The sequence below is a fragment of the Xiphophorus hellerii genome, chromosome 20 (genome assembly GCF_003331165.1).
Source record: "Xiphophorus hellerii strain 12219 chromosome 20, Xiphophorus_hellerii-4.1, whole genome shotgun sequence".
NCBI lineage: Eukaryota > Metazoa > Chordata > Actinopteri > Cyprinodontiformes > Poeciliidae > Xiphophorus > Xiphophorus hellerii.
Genome location: NC_045691.1, coordinates 4,570,341 through 4,593,121, shown reverse-complemented (window position 1 = coordinate 4,593,121; position 22,781 = coordinate 4,570,341). Strand labels below are relative to the sequence as shown.

At 39.8% G+C, this 22,781-nt stretch overlaps 1 protein-coding gene across 2 annotated transcripts in view; it reads left to right on the top strand.

The window, feature by feature from the left end:
* The window catches only part of LOC116710859 (inositol hexakisphosphate kinase 1-like), a 28,333-nt gene extending 6,396 nt beyond the window's left edge, over positions 1–21,937 (top strand). For both annotated transcript variants that reach the window (XM_032550136.1, XM_032550137.1), the window contains exons 2-8: positions 6,978–7,195; positions 8,069–8,195; positions 12,416–12,554; positions 13,480–13,658; positions 14,972–15,147; positions 16,696–16,929; positions 18,598–21,937. In XM_032550136.1, coding sequence (XP_032406027.1) covers positions 6,978–7,195; positions 8,069–8,195; positions 12,416–12,554; positions 13,480–13,658; positions 14,972–15,147; positions 16,696–16,929; positions 18,598–19,035 — 1,511 coding nt within the window. In that variant the 3' untranslated portion in view covers positions 19,036–21,937. The remainder of the gene's footprint in view (positions 1–6,977; positions 7,196–8,068; positions 8,196–12,415; positions 12,555–13,479; positions 13,659–14,971; positions 15,148–16,695; positions 16,930–18,597) is intronic.
* Positions 21,938–22,781: the final 844 nt, after the last annotated feature.

Sequence of the window (22,781 nt, the reverse complement as noted above, 5' to 3'; positions counted from 1 at the left end):
TGAACGCTGACGTCAAACCTGTCCTGCTTTGCTCCAAAAATGAGTTTAAGGAGTAGAAAAGTTCTTCCTCTGACGTACTGAACGCCTGCAACGCCTCAGCGAACCTCTTCACAGAGTCAGTCCGACCAAAATAGAAAACCGTCTCTGCAGCAGTTTCAGTTCTTCAGGTGATTCTGATGAAATAATGCACATTTATCTACAGTGGAATCTGAACAGAACTTCACATGTGTTTTATTTATTAAAGATAATAATAATAATTTTTGGACTGCACAGTGGTGCAGTTGGTAGCACTGTTGCCTTGCAGCAAGAAGGTCCTGGGTTCGATTCCCTGAAACTGCTGAGTTTGCATGTTCTCCCTGTGCATGGTGGGTTCTCTCCGGGTACTCCGGCTTCCTCCCACAGTCCAAAAACATGACTGTTAGGTAAATTGGTCTCTCTCTAAATTCTCCCGAGGTGTGAGTGTTCCTGCTTGTGTGTCCTGTCTGTCTCTGTGTTGCCCTGCGATGGACTGGCGACCTGTCCAGGGTGACACCGCCTCTCACCCGAAACGTTCGCTGGAAATGGGCACCAGCACCCCTCCTGACTCTGCTACGGACAAGGGTGTTAGAAAATAATAATAATTTAAAAACTGCTGATTTGTCCTCAGATACGCTGAAAACGTTCACTTCCAAAAACACTAAAACTGTTTACTTCAACTCTTGGATATTTCTGGAAGTCCCTAATTGGCTCTTTCATCTGTGACTTAGTGAAGGACGAAGGATTCCCACACACACACACACACACCCCACCCACACACACGCCCACCCACACACACACCCAGCCCTGTGGTCAGTCAGTTTGAAATAGCTGCTTAATCAGTCTGTCAGCGTTGTAGAGCTGAAGCGGACCGGCGGCTTTGTCCCGGTGATTGCTGATGATGTAAGATATGCTCACACAGATCCTGTAAGCTGATTGGCTGTCTGATCAGGTTGCTCACCGCACCAAGAAGGACATGGGGGGTCAGATTAGATGTGATGTTGTTTTTACCTTTGCTTGCTTGTTTGTTGGAATGGTGGACAGAGTGCTGAGAAACAAGAAGTTAATAATGCTGAAGACTTTTTGTAGAACATAGAAGACAGAAAGGTTGTTTTCTGTGGCCTGGCTAAGCCACAGTGATTATTTTTTAGATTTAATTTGGTTGAAAAAACGAAAAGAAAACATCAAAGAATGGGTAAATAAAAGTAAAACATGGTAAAATAAGAGGATATTTAGGTCTAATGATTACATTAGTTTTGTTTTAACAGAAGCTGATGCAAAATTTTGCTGCAGTTTGTGAAAAACTAAATAAAACCCAAAGGAGTAAAAAGAGAGGGAGAGTTTTTCCTGTCAAATACGTAATTAACTGATCGTCAGCTACTGTAAGCATATCTTTAACTGTTCATTCACACCAGCCCTGTTGGGTCTGCTTGAATCCAACTCCACCTCCATTTCTCTAGAAAGTCCGGTTTGTTTGGGGAGGTGTGAACTCATAATCTGCTCCGCCTACAAACCTCTGTCTCGGTTTGGTTGAAGTGAACTCTGGTTCGGTTTGAATGCATATGTGAACGCCAAGCGGACTGAAGACCGCTCCAAAAGCAGGAAGTGGACTACAGCGCAGGGCATTCTGGATAAATACAACCAAAACAAACATGCTAGTTTAGCGCTAGCAGGAGAAATGGCTCATGTTTTTTTTTTTATTATTTTTACCAAAGACAAAAGAGAAATCCTACTAAAATGTAGGATACCTGCTAAAATGTGATATCTCTACATTTTTGTTTAAATTTTCCAAAGAACAAAGTTGCGTTCAGTGTCTTAAGAGGTTTTTCTATTGTTTCCTTCAGTGGTTCTTGGTGTAGCGCCCCCACAGGCAAGGAGGAGAACAGGTTTTTCAATTAGTTTGGTTGGTTTTACATAGAGCAGCTCAAAATGTAATGAATGTTGTAATTTTAGTTCCTGAACAGATCATACCAGACTACCAGGCAGCAAAGCACTCTAAGAGGGATAGTCTGCTGTTCTTGAAGGTTTTTTAATATAAAGCATAGATGTAAACATAGTGGACCCCATGGTGGTCACATCGGCCTGCAAACTGTTGAGACCTCGTCTAAAAATGCTTGTAACTGCCTGTTTTAATAATCCCTTAATATGCATTAATAAGAGCAGTGGAAATAGTCTTGGTGCTACCGCAGAAGCAAACCCAGTTTTTCTTATCTCCACTCTTTGGGGTTCAGTCAATCAGCGCCATGGAACAAGAATGGCGCTCCTAGATTGGCTGCTTTACAAACGGCAGCCAATGGCGTATCAAGAACGATGCGTCTGGGTATTTCAGCTTCCTGAGCTGCATTTACTTACAAATATTTTAAATGTGCTCAACAGAAACAAATATGAATAGGTGAGTTTTTCACAAATGATTTAGAGTTAGAAAGTTTATCCAATGTTGAACCAGAGAAAAAACCCAAACCCTTGAGGATTGACTTTTGGCATCACTGGTTTAGACCAAGCAACAAATCGTGATTAATAAAAACCTAATAGACTGTTTCTATTTTAACTTTAACGGAGGAGAGAAAAATAGTTTGTGAAAATATATTAGGATGAAGATTACAGCAGTAGGAGAGGTCGTCTCCTGATGTATTTGAGGTCAGTTGGATTTTTGAAATAGTCCAGTGTGTGTTGGGTTAACACACATGAAAGGACGTCCCTTTGCTCTCCAGCAGCCCGGACACACACCTGTCACTCCATCAATTCCCCAGAGACACAGAAACCCATAAACAACGAGGGCTCCCTTCACACACACACACACACACACTGATAATTTAGTAGCTCTGGCTGCTGAATCAGGCGGTTCATTATTCCTTTAAGCAGTTGGGACATATAGCAGCTCCCTGATTGATCTGCTCTTATTTTAACAACTGTCCAGAAATGTGATTGATTTTGCAGAGAAGATATGCTCATATGGTGTAAATAAAGGCATTGAGATGTTAGTCTCTCTTCCTTCTTGGTTCAGTGAGTTATTACTATTTCCTTATTATAGAAAAATTATTGTAAAATTAATTGACTGTTTTAATTCTTTGCAAACCCCTGGACCAATGAAACCAGTGAGTCATCTGCCTCATTTAATCCTTAGCAGCATAAAAAATAGATGCATGTTTTGCACTGGTACCAATTCTGCATAATAGATCTGCACACTACTGCTGCATAACATATCCAGCTACAATCATCGCTGTAATTTCAGTGTGTCCAATTATTGCAAGGATGCTATATTTATGCCTCTCATAACAATAACATGTTTACCCAGTTGGAGAGACTCCAAACCTACCCTGATGATTTATGTTTCAGTGGCTGTGATGCTAAAACATTCAGAAAATGGCAGAACACTGGCTAAATCTCAACAAAGAAAAGAAAATGTATCATATCGGCTGAAAAAGTATGTAACAATTAGGAATGGAAACAATTAACCATTTGGAGCTTCTCCCATCCATCAGAGGGCGCCGCTGGTCATCCTTAAGCAGAGCCAGTTGACGGTTCTGCTTAGAAATATAAATGCATGACAAGATCATTAAGTTATTAGCTTAAAGGCACTCATTCAGCTGAGCAGTGTCAACTTTTCAACCTAAAATTACAGTTTTTTATCGAAGATGAGGATGTGATGATAACGGCAATTCAAAGGACAATACGCAAAAAAAGTGACATGACATAAAAACACGATGCCAATAAGTTCTGTTGATTTTGAGGTCTTTCTAAGTTTAATAACGGGAGAAAACCACATCTTTCTGTTTATTCAGTCTGTGTTTAACCCACAAAGAATGTTAAACTATAATGATGTGCTTCTTTTTTCAAATTCAGCACATGAAAACTGTAGCCCTTTATGCTATGGAAAGACGGTTTTCCCTCCTGATAAAATGGAAAAAGTCGGGTTTTTAAGAAAGTGGCAGATTTTCAATTAATTGTTTGTCAATCGATGGGAGCAATTAACTTTACAATAACTCATTAATTGACTACTTGCATACCTAGTAACAATTTTCATTTATTGTTGTAACGATAAATTCTAATGAATGATATTTTAAAAATAAAACGGACTGTATTGTTGATTATTTTTTCTATTTTCTCCACTGTTTCTTCCATGAAAGCATCAATAAATTATAAAATGTGGTTAAATGCAGTCACTGCGTGCTGCTGGGTGACATAACTCATGTCTTTATGTAACCTGCTCCATATGGAAATGTTTCTCCAGATCAATATCTGTGTTTGTGGGACTCTGATTGCTGCGCTGTTCAGTCACAGCCACAGTTACCTAAAAATGACAGCAATGAAGTAATAAGTAGATTTTTGTTGTCACAATGGTAACAGAAATATAATTTTATGTTAACACATAAATGGAATAAATTTTAAATAAAGCTTTCGTAGTTGTACAACAACTCAAAGGACTTTAGACTACAGACAGATTCACAACACACACAGTCATGCACCATGATAACGATACGATTTACAATAAATAAAGAACTAAACAGCATTAATTAGGGTTGGGCAATGTGGACTTAAAGTTTTATCATAATATTTTGTGGTATTATTGTGATAATGATTAAAATAACAATAAAATTATTATTATTTTTTAGGTAACTAAATAACTGACTATGCAATTATAGCCCCACAAACACAAATCCCGCTCTTGCAAAACATTAATATTTATAATGCTCTACTTAAGGACTCCAGTCACTTAAAAAAGTGAGATTTATATTATAAACTTTACACAGTAATGGTATTTAATTATATTTTCAAATTTATTGATACGATCATTGGAGAAACAATCCCAATATGTACAATTTTAGGATGTTTTAAACATCATTATTGGGAATTTATTGTGACAACAATTAATCAAAATTCTTATCATGATAAAAAATCTATCACAATAAATAAAAAAACAATACGATGGTGTTAATATCGTCCTGCGCCTTCCCAGCTGCTAGATGAATAAAATCATTTTTTCCATTGAAACAACGAGGTTTTCCTCTGCTGGTTTGATCATTACTGGACCACCTCTTGTTGCTTAAAGCAGATTTTTAAGCTACATTAAACAAAAAGCACTTATGTTACAGACCCAAAGAGTCTGAACGGATCAAACTTAAATAATGAGCCAGCATGCAGACTATGCAGACTGCTTACAGGTAATATTTTTTTCTTAATCTTAATATGCATTTCTTATATTGTATTAAAAAAGGCTTAAGTGATTAAATAAAAATCAGCAGAATGTGCCAATATTTTTAATCAGATTTAACCCTGAAAATAATCAAATAATCAAAAGATTCATCGATTACTAGATAATCATTAGTTGCAGTGCTGCTGTTTTGCAAAGCTAACATGTTCCTGATCGGTAAAATAAACGGCGGCTCCTTGAAGGACACGACTCAGAGGTTCTGCTGATCCCAGAGCAGATGTGACCCAATGTTTACAGATCACTCCTCTAACTGAAATGCATTGCTCATGGGAAAGACTGGGTTTCTGTGTGTGTGTGTGTGTGTGTGTGTGGTGTGTGTGTGTGTGTGTGTGTGTGTGTGTGTGGGCGTGTGTGCGCGCTCGCTTGGTCAAGGTTAGATTGTGACTTAAGATCCGACAGGAGTTTTTTCCGCTGCGGTTATATTTCTGCACCCTGCGAAGAGTCGTGTTTGTGTTAAAGCGTTTGTTGCCGTGACGACACACTGGACTTGGGTCACTCCCATCCTGTCACAAGGACGTTCACCTCATGCACTGCTGGTTCTGGTCCTGGTTCTGGTGGATCTAATTGTTTTAACTCTGGGTCATTTGAGATGTTGGTTGACATCAGGACTCTGTGGGTTCTTTAGTTCTGCAACAAGAAACTGTGAAAATATTTGTTTATGAACTGAAACGATTAATTAAAATGATTGTCAAATAATTTAACGATCGATTGTTAACTGTAGCATACACACAGAAAAAGGACCATTTGCTGAAAGAACATATTCAGAGCAGTAATTAAGCCAAAATATACAAAATATATCTACATTTTGCATTTAAGATAAAAACACATTTTGTAAATAATGTTTTAATCAAAATTCTTCAGATGGTATCGATTTAGCTTCACCCTGATTTAGTTTCACTAAAGGGAATGCTGGTGGCCCATTTTAGGCAATAAAATGTTTATTTTGTTATTTTTTAAAAAGGTTTCATTCTTTACTTATTTGCATATTTTATTGTATTTCTAATATTCTATAAAACATTTAAGTGGCTACATTAAAAATCTATAGAATGTCAGAATTTTTAAAGATTAAATCTATAATTGATTACTAAAACTATTTGTAGTTGCAGCCCTAAGTAAATTAGAAAATAATTGAAACTTTTATTTATTTCAGTGACATTTTTTACTTGTAGAATTTTATATGGATTATTTGCACTCAGAATCATGTTTTCAAGCTTTTATTTCTGTTAATTTTGATGATTTTCTACTTGCAATTAAAAGTGAAAAATTCCAGCCTGGCCCTAATATTTTGTCAGAGAGTTGACCTGAATTCAAAGTCCAAATAGATAGAAATTGTAAAACAAGATGGCGGCCCAGGGCGCGCTAACGTCACTCTGGACTTGGGAAACCCCAGGAGTTCATTGATGAGAAAAAAATCCAGATTTTCCAAACACTAAAAACCAAAAAAGTGATTAATTGATAAGATTGATTTATCGTCCCGCCCCAGTTAAACGTGTCAACATGTCGGCTCTCCTGGAAGTCAGGTGACCTCTTCCTCCAGGCTACGACTGGAAGCTGGAGTCTGTTCAGATGTTTTCTACTCTGCTTCATTAGAAAACGGTTAATTGGATCTGGCGGTCCCTAGGAACCGTGTTTGGCCTCCTTCTGTTTTTAGGACACATTGTTTTAGCTTTTAGGGAACCAGGAAAGAGAACGCCTCTCTGATATTATGAATCATTAAGTCTCTGCTTTGTGTCACTTCCTGTCCTTGCAGTAAGCGGCGATCCCCCACTGACTGACACCCTGCGATTCCTGTGGTTCCCCCGCATCCTGTCTCCCAGCATCCAACTTCAGTGCGTCGGGGTTCTGACGGGGGTTTGGACTATCATTGGACGCTTTATTAAGTGGCTATTCGGTCTGGCGCAGCCTCCCCCTGGGGCTGTACCTAACCCACAAGATGGAGGCGTTTCTCTGGAGCCCTTCATACACCAGGTGGGCTGCACCCGACAAAAAGCCCTGAATACAAAGAACCTGACTTTTACACTGCAAAAACAGAAATCTTTCCAATATTTTAGTTTCTAGTGCAAATATCTTAGTAGACTTGAATTAAGACACATGAAACACAACATATAAGTAACTTTTTACCAAGACATAGCAGCTTGTTTTCAGCCAATAACTCCTTAATATTGACGAAAAAGTTCTAGTTCCATTGTCGGATGATTCCACTTAAAACACTTATGGGAGATTTTTCCCATAAGTGAAATAATCAGCCAGTGAATTTAGTACTTTTTCATCAATATTAAGGAATTATTAACTAAAATCACTTTAAAAAAATACCATCCAGCTGTTTTCTGGCAATAAGTAAATGTTTTTTGTGTGTCTGGAAGACGAACTGTTCCAAAAACTTTCTGAATGTAACAGTCACAAATCAGCACCTAGCAACCCCCGCAGAGCTCCAGCATGTTTGGTCAGCTGGTTTTATCTCATTTTGGATTTAAAGTGACAGGACTCCCTAAAGCACCTCAAAAGAGGCAGAACTGACCAGACTGAAATCTCATTATCCAAGAATCACTATGAACATGTTAGATATGTCCTAACATGTTCCAGGAAGCATAACCGGTCACCTTTAAAACAAACGCCTGTGTCTTGCTAAAAAGTTGTTTCTAAGTTAATGCAAGTGTTCTAAGATTTGCACTAGAGACTAGACTAGAAATACTTATAGATTTTGTGTTTTCGCAGTTCTTTGTTTAGTTCTGTAAATCCAGGATGCATGGCAGTTTTTCATGCCTGTGTGTGTGTGTGTGTGTGTGTGTGTGTGTGTGTGTGTGTGTGTGTGTGGTGTGTGTGTGTGTGTCTGTGTTGCAGGTGGGGGGTCACACCAGCATGATGTGGTACGATGACCACACCGTGTGTAAGCCTCTGATCAGCAGAGAGCAGCGCTTCTATGAGTCTCTGCCTCCTGAGATGAAGGAGTTCACTTCCGAGTATAAAGGTCAGTGGCCGCTCTCTGATGTTTTCGGATCAGAACCGCTGGGCTCTTCATGCCGCCAGACCTCATCTCAGTGCAGCATTATGAAACCTGCTGCGCATATTACTGGAACTGAATTGATTAATCAATTATCAAAATAATCATCAACTAATTTAGTTAGTCTCTCTGTGGTCCAGTAATGTTCGCTCAGCTCAGAATAACTCCCTGCTAAACGGCTGGAGTGGCAGAACGACGCAAAGGAGGAAGGAGATCCGGATGTTTAGTGGAAGAGGAGACGTAGCGGCTCTGTTCTCCATCAGCGGCTGCTGCTGGATCTGCCTGACAAACTGATGATGTAGAAACAGACCCAAACAAACGCCGACAGCGTTGGTCCTGTTCCCTGTGTTAGTAGAAATACTTCATGGTTGATGGAGCAGGCGTCTTATTAATCAGTCTGTTCAAAGATGGAGTGCTTTTTGGGGGGGGCTTTTTTCTTTAATTTTTTTTTTTTTTTTATTTTTTATGTGATCAATTGTAATTTTGTCCAAATACAAAGTTGTTATTTGAAAAATACATCAGTAGTATTGTTCCTTAGGGGTTATCTGATGTCACAATATTTTTTTTACTTGCAAGAGTCGTCTACAGTAGAAGGAGGGACCGGGTCTGTTCTCATGCTTTTTTGTCTGTCGGCCATATTGTATTTAACAAAAATAATTTCTTGCATTTGCAGCTGATGGCCAGTAGTTGATGGTATATTTTATGATGCATTAGTGTCCACTTCAGTGGTCTGTGTGCATTTATAACATAAAAATCCACAGGAAGCAGAAGAAAATGGCTTTTAGATAGCTGTCCACTGTAGTGACCGCTATGCATGAAAGGGTTAAAGCTGGCCTGTTATGCTTTCTTGAACAGGTTAGTATAGATCTGTACAAAATAAAACATGTTCATAACATTTTTTGCACAAGATCATTTTTAGATCGAGATTTTATTCTGCTCAGCTCTGCGTATTTTGAGCTGGTTTAGGGCGTCCTGTCACTTTAAATCCAAATGATCTGCTGCTGGCCATGCCCCCAACTCAACGTTTGTACTCCAACATAAAAATACCTGCAAACAGGTAAACAATTATACAACTGTATAGCTTTGAAAAGCATCAGTGGAACCTCCTGCTCAACCAATAATAACGCAGCAAGTGGTTTCTGGACGGCAAAGTCAACAAGAAAACATTTGTTTTTTTCAGCAGCCACTATACAGCGCATGCAGCGGTAAAACCAGCTGACTAAATATGCTGGAACTCTGCTAGGGTTGCTAGGTAATGGACCGGGTTGCTAGGCAATGGCAAAGTGTTACTCAAGATTCGAGAGATTTTTGAAATGGCTTGTTTTCCAGACACCAAAAAATACTAACGCATTACCAGAATCGGTTTGGTGGTTTTTTTTTTAAGTGCTTGAATTGTTTTTAGGAGCAGTAGAGTCCAAAATGGAAGTACAAAAACGTGCAAAATGTAAATTTTGCATAATAGTTCCCTTTAAAGATTTAGAAATTTTTTCCTTTTTTTTTTACTCATGACCTTAAACACTTGGGTGTTTTGAAAGAAAATAGAGGGTGAATAATGTTCAGAGTTTGAGTTGGACTGATAGATAAAGTGAAAGCACAAACCTAGCAGCTTGTTGTGATGGTTCAGCCGGACCCAGAGAGCCAAACACGTCGACCAGCAGTACCACGGCAGACAGAGAGTAAACCGTCCCATCAATCCTGCTGCAGTCATTCCCAAAACCAGGACATGACACAAACTGTGGAAACCAGCGTGACCCATTTCCTTACTGAGCTCTTTGTTAGAATAAATCACAGCAAGCTTTAATGGGACAAATTCACAGTTTAAAGCAGCGTTTCTCAATTTCGGTCCTCAGACCTCCCTGCCCTGCATGTTTTAGGTGTTTCCCTTCTGCTACACACCTGGATTGAATCTATGGGTGATCAACAGGTTTCTGCAGCACTTGATGGTCATGCAATCATTTGAATCAGCTGTTCTGGAATAGAGGCACATCTAAAACATGCAGAGCAGGGGGGCCTGAGGACTGGAATTGAGAAGCACTGGTTTAAACAAACACGAATACTGAGACGAAGCTCTGAAAGCCAGACGTTCGGTTGTGTTTGGAGAAATTACTCCATAATCATCTGAAATAATGCATGCAGTTTAGTGAGGTTATGTCCCTGGGAGGGATTGAAAGGCTTTTAAAGAAAATGGATAAGAAGCACAGACATGTTGGTGCTACTGGAGCACTTCCTGTTCCCACAGGATGCAAAAGGAAAAATCTTTAGTCTGCTGGTAATGCAGGGATTTTCAAACCTCTCATTACATCGTGAAAAAAGTCTTATCCTGACAGCGACAACATCCCAAAGCTAAAAGTGTTCAGGATTGCTACTTTTACCATTTTCTCCACATTTTCTATCCATGACATCATCAATAAATATCAATAAATTTGATTAGATGCAGATCAGTGATAAAAATAATTTTCCTTTTGGTTCTGATGAATTTCAAAATGTGAAAACTTTTTTTATCACACAAATAACACAAAATATAAAAAATAAAACAGAAGTCCGATAACATGACAGCTGCTAATCCACCTAATTTGCTTTTGCTGCTCCTCGTTTTGAATCTGTCTGGCCGTTTGGGTAGAACTCTGGTGGAAATGAGGATCCGATCTCTGATGGTTCCTCCCGTTCTGCATCCATCAAGATTTCCTTTTCAACTCCTCTGGGATTTGGGGTAAAATGTTCAGGTGTTATTTGAGTTTTTAGATTCTAATTAGCTGCTTCCATTTGTAAAAACAGTACCTTGTTACCATGGTTACACATCATAGTTGTCTAAAAGTTAAAAGTTAGGAGCAAAAATCCTCCCAAGCTGCACAGCATCCAGACCAGAGGGAATAATTGCATCCAGCGACTGAACCAAAAGAAATGAACAAAAGTCAAGAAAAAGAACCAATCAGAGCTGCTGTTGTAGCGATAACTATGGAGAAATATTTGTTTGCAGATTTTATTCCATCCATAGAAAAAAAAGCAACTTTCTGGGAACTCTCTAAAATCTGAGTCAGGAAGGTGAAGTTCAGGTATATTTGACTCCCTCTGCAGGTCTGACTCCGTTAGGGAAGCCGAATATTTTCTCCGGTGGGTCTGCTTTCCCACCAGTCCTCCCTGATGTTGACGGCCGCCCAGCCAGCCTATATTTAGCCCTGGATCCCTGCCTGCTGCCATTGTCCTGCTGATTAAATAACAGCAGACAGACAGCTGCCCAGGAGCAGCTTCTCCAAGCCGTCAAGGTTGTTTTGCCCACATATTTTCTGACACTATCTGATGAAACATTGCGCTGCTCAGTGGTTCTGCAGATGGAGGCGCCTCTGCAGAAGATGCTGGCAGGTGGAAAGTTTGATTAATTACATGAAAGAGAAGCTGAGCTGACTTTCATTGTGACATTATTATGAACGGAGGGAGTTTCCACCTGGTTTCTGTGGAAATAAATAGGAAAATTAGATCTGAAGTAGGAGGACTTAATGGTTTGATTTGTTTATTTTTGCCTCTGTGGGTGAGAGCGCTACCCAATACTTAGTCCAGCTTAGGAAAATCTGCCGAATTTGAATAAATGTTTAATCACACTGAGGATCTGAAGCACTTTTATAAACAACGGACTACAAAAACACAAAATCTTACCAAGTATTTTTGGTCTAGTTTCTACTGCAAATGTTTTATTCCACTTGAAATCAGACACAACTAACAAGTAACTTTTCAACAAGATTTAAGAGCTTGTCTTAAGTCAATAGTAATTGAGTAATGATGAAAAGGTTCTAGTTACTCTGGCACATCATTTCACTTGAAACATGGAAAAATGTCTCGTTATAAGTCATCATCAATATGCCAATCATCAATGTTAAAAAATTATTTGCTTTAAACGAGTCCCTATAACTTGTGGAAAAGTTCTCGTGACGTCACACTTGTAGCTGACAGCCATCTTGGCAGGCAGTTGCAATGGGGTTGCTATGACAACAATAAACAAGCCACAAGCTTAGGACTAGCTCTCGCCTTGATCCTATCTAACTTAAAAATAATACAAGTGCATTACAACTAGTCTCCACCACTGGGTAATAAATATCGGTGATATTCACTGTAGTGCTTTCTGCCAAACTAGCAAAGTAGCTCAGCAGCTTTATAACCAATTGTTTCTGATCGTCTCTGGTTCTGTCTGTCAGGCGTGGTTCTGGTGTGCTTCGAAGGCGACTCCGACGACTCCATCAACCTGGTGGCGTACCCGTACGTGGACAACATGGAGGACATGACGGAGGAGCTGGAGGAGCAGGCCGAGCAGAGGGAGGAGCGGGCTGAGCAGAGGCAAGTAACAACCTGTTCACTTCATCACTAAGCTGCGCTTCCATTGCAAAACTTTACAAATATTCTGCTTATGTCAAAAAAACACTTTTGTAATTGCATAGTTTCAGTTAAATAAGAAACAATGCAGAAGAGTTTTCCCATGTTTTAGTTTCTTTTCTTTTCTTGAGTTTGTTCATGCTGTAAGTAATTAGAAAATGCTGCACCATCAGTTGTCCTACTACTTCCTGTCACCTTTTTCTTTGTCTTCTCCACAGTAGTAACTGTTGTTGATCACGTGACTTATGATGCAAATAACATGTTTCCATTGCAGTTTTGCAAAATAAACCAATTTCAATACAACAACAAAAATTACCTCATTCATTAAGCAAGCTGATTTTAGAAATGTCAAGTTGCTCGATTATAGACGAGTTGCAGCGTGACGTCACATGCGTAAGATCCGCTCTCCACCTCCCAGCTGGAGGGCAAAAAGCTGCTCGCTGGTGATGATTAGCATTGGTTTTAGCTGTTAAGTTGTCAATATAACACGCTAAATCTTGAATGTATGCGTGATGTTATAAAATAAAAATGAAGGTGGTGCTTTGCTACTAATTGTCAACACTATGACAACTAGATAGCAAGGTCAGGAAAAAGTTTTAATTCTAAAGAAATAGCGAGGGAGAGGAAAGTAGCTCAGTTATGCTAGCTTGACTTTGACAAACTTAACATGTAAATGTGTTGCAGAATTCGGTGTTTCAGTTCAATTAAAAATTCTGCGAAATTTCCGGATGTAAACGATAACATGCAACATGTCTATATTGTTAATGGAAACGCAGCTACTGACAATGATAAAAATATTCACAAGATGTGTGATATATCGACTGTCGTTATTTATTTGAATGGACGACAGTTCATTAAATCACGATAACAACCTGCTTTCCTGCTTCAGTTCTGTGAAACAGAGCCCCCGGCTGGACCCAAAGGTCCGCTCGGACGTCCTGTTCCAGATGCTGGACTCAAAGAGCGGCGTGGCCTCGGAGAAGATCAGCCTCAACCCCTGGAGCCTGGTGTGCCACAAGCAGCAGCTCAACCGCATGAGATCCGAGTCCAAGGACCGCAAGCCCTTCAGTATCCTTTGTCCATCCGCCGGGACAGCCTGCACTCACCGTGACTGGACACTTTGTTAGGCTCAGCTGTGGAATCACCTGTTTAACTCGGCCAATCTCATCGCTGCAACTCAAAGCACAGGAGCTTCATGGAGTCTTTTTGTTTTGCAGTTCCTTCAGAATTTCATAATTTTTTTTGTGATTTTAAAAAAATTTTTCCCCCTAATCAGAATTACTGATTTTTTTTAGTTTAGACTTTAGAAATATTTGCAGGGACTTCTGCAGCATTTTTTTTTCATTAAACCCCTTCCAAAAAACTACATATACAAGAAAATATATAAGAAAAAACAACAACAAACAAATTAAACTAAAATAGGTCGATTTTTGTACCTATAGCTGAGGCTGAGGCAGCAGGTTAGTAGAAGTAAGAAATACTGCCACCTGCAGGTGGGAGTTAGCGTCACTTTAACCCGATGGTGGTGGGGTTTTTTAACCTACCACTTTTTTTGTGAAAATTTTGCAATGAACTCATAATCATTCACTAGTGCAAATAAATACATAAATCTGCATAAATATTTGCAATCTTCAAAAACTGAAGTGTCATTTTTTCTAACGTATTTTAATAGAACTTCTTAAAAAGACAAGTTACACCAAGAATTATGAAAAATATTATGTTTTTATTGTTCTCAGACTATGGCTTTTTTAATACCTAAATTTTATTTAAGCAGCAAAAAAAAATATCACTTTGGCACAAAATGACATAAGCCATTATTTTTGGAAGGCGCTTATATTTGTACAGTTAAAAACAACAGAGACACGAAAAAAAATCTCTTAACTTCATTTTTAAATGTTTGTTTTTACCCACAAATTATTAAAAACTATAAAAACTCATGTCCCTTAATTTGAAGGAGCAAAATTAGAAAAACAGATTCTCGTCTATCAACATTTTAAATGTACTTAAATGAAGATTTAGACAATTAACATCGGGATTGGCAGATTTTTTTTTTTTAAACGCATCAGGATCGATTCAATTAGTAAAATTTGCCCGATTGTTTCTTCAGGGTATCAAAATGGTTGACAAATTCATATAATATCAGTAAATATCAGGCATTGTTCATAACAGAAGTATAAATACCGAATATTGGAATCGGCTGAAATTTTCAAGCCTGTAAATCCCAACTTTTGGTGTAAAAGAAACCAGAAATCTTTTATTTCTTTTAAAATCAAATATATTTGTATATTTTTCCAACTGACATTCTTAAAACTAGATCAGAGTCAGTCTGCGGTCGATGAAATCCTCCAGGTTTTATTCCCTAACTGCGGCGTCTCAACCAGAGTGCCTGCTGCTGGAGAACATCGTCCACCCCTTCTCTTTCCCCTGCATCCTGGACCTGAAGATGGGAACCCGGCAGCATAGCGACGACGCCTCGGAGGAGAAGGCGGCCCGACAGATAAAGAAATGCGAACAGAGCACTTCGGCGAAGCTGGGCGTCAGACTGTGTGGCATGCAGGTAGAATGGCGAAGGAAACGCATCAGGATGCAGCTGCGGAAACTCCTATCAGTCCATCTTTCGTTAACCCAACGTAACGCTTCACTCAGCTACAGAAAAGTGGACAGAATAGCTTAAATTGAAAACGTTACGTTCAATTTTTATTCAGTTTCCAGCTTCTTACATACATCATTTATTTCCTCTACTTTTAAAGCGGCAGTATTATGTAACAGTAACTTTTTTGGGCATTAGCTCATGTTAGAATGTTAATCCCTCAACAGAAACAAACCGGAGTGTTGCTTTGATTCTTCGATGTTTGCGAAATCCTTTAGTCTCCATGGCAACCATTCAGCAGTGCAAAGCGCCTGGGTGGACCTAGCCCCGCCTTCCAGGTACAGCTCCTCCTCAGAGCTGCAGTTTCCGACCTCCCCTCCCTCTCCCCAGCTCCTTCAGACTAGCTAGCAGCAATTAGCAAACACCTGGTGGAACTGCTGAGCTCATTATAGGAGCTACTTCTCACTGAAACATTGGTATAAAAAAAAAGTTGCTAAATGGTTTATAGAGGAGCCATGCAGTGATGACGTCCTGAAGGTGAAGTTTCAGAAAGAGCAGGAGTTTCTTAAAGAGACAGGCCCAATTTCAAGGTCTTAAATCAGGAAGTGAAATTTCTTTTCAGTCATGTGTGATATTTATATAACATTTTTATAACAAGTTGAAAGTAACATAGTTTCTTGATTATGATATAGAATGGCACTATGTGCCTGGTAAATACAGTACAGACCAAAAGTTTGGACATAACTGTGTGTCCAAACTTTTGGTCTGTACTGTACATAATTCTGCCCATTTAAAGAGGACCTATTATGTAAAATTCACACTTTGCACATTTTTGGTCCTTTGTTTGGGTTTCTACTGCTTCTAAAAAAAAACAGCCCAAGCGCTTAAAAGAACCCACCCAGCTGTGTTTTTTTTTGTTTTTTTGGCAATAAGTTAATGTTTTCTGGTGTCTGGAAAATAAGCCATTTCAAAAACCTCCTTATTGTTGAGCCAATCTAGGTGCTGTTACCTAACAACCCAGCCTGTTACCTAGCAACCCAGGCTGAGCTCCAGAACATTTGGTCAGCTGGTTTTATCGCTGCATGTGCTGTACAATGGCTGCTGGAAAAAACAAGTGTTTTGTTGTTGACTTACCATTCAGAAACCACTTGCTGCATTTTTGTTGACTGTGCAGGAGGCTTCACTTCTGCTTTTCAAAGATGTGTTGTTGTATGATAGTGCATCTGTTTGCAGCCATTTTTACATGCGAGTATAAACGTTGAGTTGGCCAGCAGCAGCTTGTTTGGATTTAATGTGACAGGACGCCCTAGAACAGCTCACAATAGGCAGAACTGAGCAGATTAAAATCTCATTATCTAAGAATAATTTTGTGCTAACAAGTAATGAGCATGTGTTGTTTAGACCGATCCTAACTTGTTCAAGGAAGCATAATAGCTCACCTTTAATACCAGTATTGTGTTCTGCAGAGTGATTTTGGTGATGAATTATTTAAACGTCGCCCTCTCCCCCCTGCAGGTGTACCAGCTGAGCACCGGCCTCTACCTGTGCAAGAACAAGTACTACGGGCGCGACCTGTCGAAGGAAGGGTTCCGCCAGGCGCTCCGCCAGTTCCTGGACAACGGGAAGGGCCTGAGACGGGACCTCTTTGAGCCGATCCTGAATAAGCTCCGCAGCCTGAAGGTGGTGCTAGAGAGGCAGGAGTCGTACCGCTTCTACTCTTCCTCGCTGCTCATCATCTACGAGGGAAAGGTGAGCAGATGGGCAAGTTTCTAATTAAGTCTTTATTATGTGATTATTTATAAGAGATCGCTGTGGTGGATTAGCTACCGCTGCTATTAGCTAAGCTAACAGTGCGGTGGTTGATTAGCTCATTTAAACACCACTCTACTGATGATCTGTCAGTTGGTGTTTAGGTTCCCTTTTTATTTTATTTTATTTTATTTTATGAACTGAAACACAGAATTCTGCAGCACATCTATAAGTTAAAGTTGTCAAAGTCAAGCTAGCATAGCTAACTTACTTCCTTATCCCTTGCTATTTTTTCTTAACTAAAACTTCCTGATCTTATTGTCTAGTTCTTGTCATGTTAACAAGTAACAGCAAAGCACTGCTTCCCTTTTTCCTTCCATACATTTAAGATTTAGCGTGTTATGTTGACAACTTGACAGTAAAACCAATGCTAGCCATGTTCAGTGAGAATTTTTTAATATTAAATGATTTACATTTTGTTCAGTTACTAAGTACTTCAGTTGCCTTCTTACCAAATACTTTTTTTCTCTTATTGAGTTATTTTGTTTTAGACGTCTAAGTAAAAAGTAAAGTAAAATGTCATTCTCTTATTTTCACAATTTTTGGATACTCTACCTGTTTCTGACTGAAATGAAGCTCAGATTAATTTTTTTAATGAAAGTTTCACTGAGTCGTTCCGTCCCAGCGGTGTGACGTCTAGGTTTGAGTTTCTGAATGTAAAACTACAAGCTGACGTTTTTCTGCTTCTATTTTTGGTCTGTAACTCCTGAGGGAGACGCGCTTCAAGAATAAAATGAGATGACATGGAGCTGAGACTGAACCCAAACTGTCAGCCTCTGGAAGGGAACGGGCTAAATAAAGAAACTCGCATCAGAACCGAGCAGAACCGCGGTTCAGATGATCCTCTGCAGGTTCACTGCTGAGGAACTCTGTTAAGATTTCAATGATTAAATCGTCATTTTTACAACTCTTCCTTTGTAATTCTGGACTGACAGTTTATTAACACATAATTAGCCACTCCAGCTAATTTAACAAGTTTCCACTGTAATGTTTTAGGTCTTATGAGTAAATCTATCTGTTACAAAGATACAAACCATATTAAAAAGAATGTACTATAAAAATATGTTTATTTCTCAAAATTCAAAGGAATAAGCCTCCCTTTGGGAAATAAATGGTAATACTGACTCTAGAATCAATAACTAAGCTAATAATAATCACAGTAAGGTAATAAATTAATAGGTACCACTGACGCCTTGTAGTAAGAAGGTTCTGGGTTTGAACCCCGGCCTGCGTTCCTCCCCGGGTTTTCCAGTTTTCTCCCACAATCTAAAAACAGGACAGTTTTTACACCTGATAGACTCGGTTTGATTTGGGAACAAAATGTCAACATTTCTTACATTTTCAGCTGCTATGGAGTCAAACCAAACAAACTTTTTGGGCAACCTGTTCCCCTCCTCACCTGAGGGGGCGCTGCACCAAGAACCACTGAAGGAAACAACATGAAAAAGGGGAACAGCTTTTGCAGTTAGTTTGGATGGTTTGACTCAGAGCAGCTGAAAATGTAACAACTGTTATGGGACTATAAGGTGTGAGACCTTCCTGGTTCTGTTAGTTTATAAACCGGACCGTTTCGGACCTGGTTGACTGTCTCTTCTCGCTCTGCTACAGGAGTCTGAAACCGCCCCGCCGCCCGGCCCTGGGCAGAGCGCCGCCCCTGCAGACGTCCACGCCGCTCCCTCTCCTCACTCCGACATTTCCAGTGAAACAGACTTCAACCAGAACCAGGACCAAGACTCGGACCTGGAGCCTCTGTCCTCTCAGGGACCCAGACATTCGGTGCCAGACGCCCCCCCCTCTCCCTTCCCGCCCAGCGTGACGGACTGCTGCCCCTTTGTGCCCTGCCCCCCGTCAAAATGTCCCTCCCCGCCGCTGCCGCCTCAGCAGCCCCCTCTGGTGGACGTTCGCATGATCGACTTTGCCCACTCCACCTTCAGGGGTTTCCTCGACGACAAGGTCGTGCACAAAGGCCCGGACCATGGCTACCTGTTCGGACTGGAGAACCTGATCCATATTCTAGAGGACTTTCGAGACGAGAACCTGCCGTAGCTCCAGAGGCTCCCGCGCGGTTCTGTTGGACCAAACCGCCTCGGTTCTGTTCAATAAACAACAAAAAAAGTCCTCCCACTCTAGAGACTGATCGGTCTTTAAGCAAACACACACACACACACACCTCTTACTGTGAGTCCATTCAGGTCGGACCGCACCGAGGAGACGGGACGGCGCCGCCAAAATGGCCGCACACCAAACTGACCTCTCGTTATGAGGACCTCCGTGGTTTAAAGCATTCCCTCACCATCACACATCAATGCCTAACCACAGAGCGGCAGTGACATCACAGCAGGTGGCCCGCCGCCGTCCTGAGGGGATTTTAACTGCTTTAATCCAGAACAGTGCCGGTTCTGATAAAAAGTTAGAAACAGCAGCTGAAACTACAGAGAAGGGTTTTAATTGTGCATAAATGTAAAACAAAAGCGGCGCCTGCAACCCGTCGGCTGGCAGAAGAAGGGAACCGGTGTGGCCACTAGGGGGAGTGTTTTTCTAGATTAAAGCATATCTTTAAGGGAAGCTCAAAAATCAGAGGATTTTTCTCGTCCTGTCGGCCAGACTCAACGACATCCTGGGAACATTGTGGTTGGACGAAACGTCCACTGACCGACCAATCAGCTCCAATCCCAGCGCAGCTCCTCCTCCTAGCTCCTCAGAAACCGAAACCCACAACAGTGAATAGGGGCCAAAAAAGAACCAAATATCCACTGAAAAACTCAGACATTAAGAGAGTAATTCCAGAAGTTTTCTAGAAAAAACAAGGAAATTTATGATCTCTAAAAGTCTAAAATGTGCAAGAAAAAAAAATCGTAATTTTTTTCTAGAAAACATTTTGGAAAATTTTCCACTTTCTCCAACCAAATTTGCAAAAATGTTTACTTTTGAAACTCCAAATCTCCAAAAGAAATTGACATTTGAAATTCAGTTTTTTTTCTAGATAATTTCTGATATTAATCTCAAAAGGTTTTGTTTTGTTTTGTTTTTTGGCAGGAATCTACTCGTTTCTTTTTTCTAACCAAATTGGCCCCAATACCCCGTGGTAGAACTCGTATAACCTCAGAAATGAAAGAAGAAGAAAAAATCCCACTAAGAGACGCACCTGGCGAAGCAACAGGTGGTTCTGGAAGAGCGCAGTGGCGCCCCCTGGAAGGGAGATCAGCAATGCAGTGCAGCAGAAACAGGCACCCAGAGGGAAATGTATCCGTTTTATTTTAAAACATTGGGGATTAATCAGAAATCTAACGTGGCCTGTGTCCTGTGAAGCTCATTTGTAATATTTGAAGCATAAATGTCACTTTAAGATCTGGTTCAGTGGTGTCCAGATTATTTTTTTTTATTTTATTTTTTGCTGTTAGCTGATCTCATGGAAAAAAGCCCTTCATGAATGCACTGATGCAGCTCAGTTTGTATGTTCTCAGAAATGAAGTGAATTTTTCTGTTTTTCGTATTTCAAATGAGCTCTGAAGCACCTGACCCTGAAGGCCAACATGGCGCCTTTCCATGGGATTTGTTAACAGCACTGATTAAAAAGTAGAGTAACACCACCCTCAACTATCAGGGCTCGGTTATATAATATTTTTCTGATAGAAATGGGAAATGAGACCAAAAAATAAATATTAATTAAATTCCTTTTGAACATTTCGCTGGTGTTGAATTATCACGCAACCCTGCCTCAAAATATAGAAGTTTATATTTATATATAAATCTATGTTAGAGTCCTGTACCTGTCGGCAGTAGTGGCAATAATGTGTCCGTGTCTCTGGCTGCTTTGGAGTGCTTAGCCAATCAGATTCGTTGATCTTCCTCCGCCTGAGGCTGAGGCTGGCCGAAGCGCGGCACCGCCCCCTGCTGGACAGCAACAGGTACTCAGCCTCAGGAGCAGGAACCAAACAGAGCAAATAATGTATTTTATTTTTGGTTTATTAAGGTGATAATTTATTTTTTTATTGTACCTTTACCCACAGATACGGGTAAGTGTTTTATCCCCCACCTTTAAAAGTGTAAAAATGTAAAGATGTTGTTAGGAGGAGAGAATAGAAGCAGTATTATTATTGGAGCTAACTCGGCTCTGCTGCCTTGCTCTGGACCTGCGGTTCCGGTGGGGAAAACTGTTCAACGTGTCTGTGTGTGTTCTTTGATTGTTGGTTTGTTTCACTCTTACATCGACAGAGCCGGTTAAGAAATAAAATAAATAAACCTGCATGCTCATCGACGTCCCTCCTGTTCAGACCGTTTTCCGCGCCACGTCAAACGTTACAGCCGTTACCGACCCACGGCCCGCTGTTACCTCCGATCCTCATGGTTGTTGGCTTCAGATTGATGGGACTTGATCTTTTTTTTTTTTTTTTTTTTTTTTGCATCCGACATCACCCTGACTGTTTGTTAGAAAAGTGAAAAGTACGTGAGATTAAATCTTTCCAGAAGCTTTTGCCTCGTGTCGTGATTCTTTCTCCAGGTTGTAGTGGCATACCGGGATCCACGATTAGTTGTAACAATAAAATTTGAGAAATATTTGTTTTAGATGTAAAAACAATACGGTAAAGGTGTTTGGTTTTAATACATTTAGATAAAATAGTGTCACATGGACTTTGCAACGTCTACATTGCAATGCATTCTGGGTAAATGACATATGCTAGGTCCCAGTAGTGCTAGCTCTGTCCAGCTAAAACAGTAATGAGTTCCTGAGTTATATAGAGAAGTTTAAAATCTGTTTTTACAATCTAAAATATAGATATGCATAAAATTTGGAAAAAATTGGATGCATTTTTCCCCATGTAGGATTTAAAATGACATAAAAATAAAAAAGCACAGATTCAGAACTAAAAACATTACTGCTACTTTTAGTGTCATTCTTTGTGGAAATTCACTGTAAATATTGCAGGAATAAACTGAATAATTGTTACAAACCTGCGTTTGTTGTCTTAATATCTTAATTTAAAAAATTTAATAAAATCTGGTTAAGTTGAGGTAAGAGGCCACTGAGGTTAAGGATAAGTTCCTAGCCAGACTTTGACTAGGCTGAAAAATGAATGGGAGTCTATGGCAGCTATATGAAGGGAGTGGACTGGGCTGCCCACCAGATAAACGTGGTGGGCACCTGCAGAGGGTTGGGGTGAGTATACACACCAAGTTTGGTCAAATGAGCATGTGACCTTGGATACAGCTCTTGTTATGTTCGGAAAACCTTTGATACTCTTTTTTTTTTTAACAGACCATCATACAGATAAGTTTGTAAGAATTAACAGAGGCACTGCTTGAAAATTAGATACATTTATTTGATTCACAAATGCCCTATTTGTAAAAGTAGTAACAATTTATTTTATTGTACAAAATGACCACACTAAAATGTAGGAGTCTATGCTGGCCCTGGGAACCTTACAGCTGAAAAATAGTGAAAACCCAATTAAATAGAATATACTGATTGGGGAAGAAATAATAATAAGGAAAATACAAATATAACTAAATACGCCTAAGTGCCTGGTGAATACAGCAAAGGATAAACTCCCCTTCCACCAGACTGGTGAGTCTCTTCAATCAGCTGGAGCCCAGAGACACCATAGGTCCCTTTAAAACGAGCCAGAGGACTGGACAACAGAAACTCCCCTTCCTAAACAAAACCCCCAAAATACTTTTAATCAATAACAACTACCAAAAATATAATCCTAATCTGAAACTAAACAAAAAAAAAATCTTAAGTAGGTTGCCATCCACCAATAAAACACAAAAGAAGAAGAATGTAATTCTCT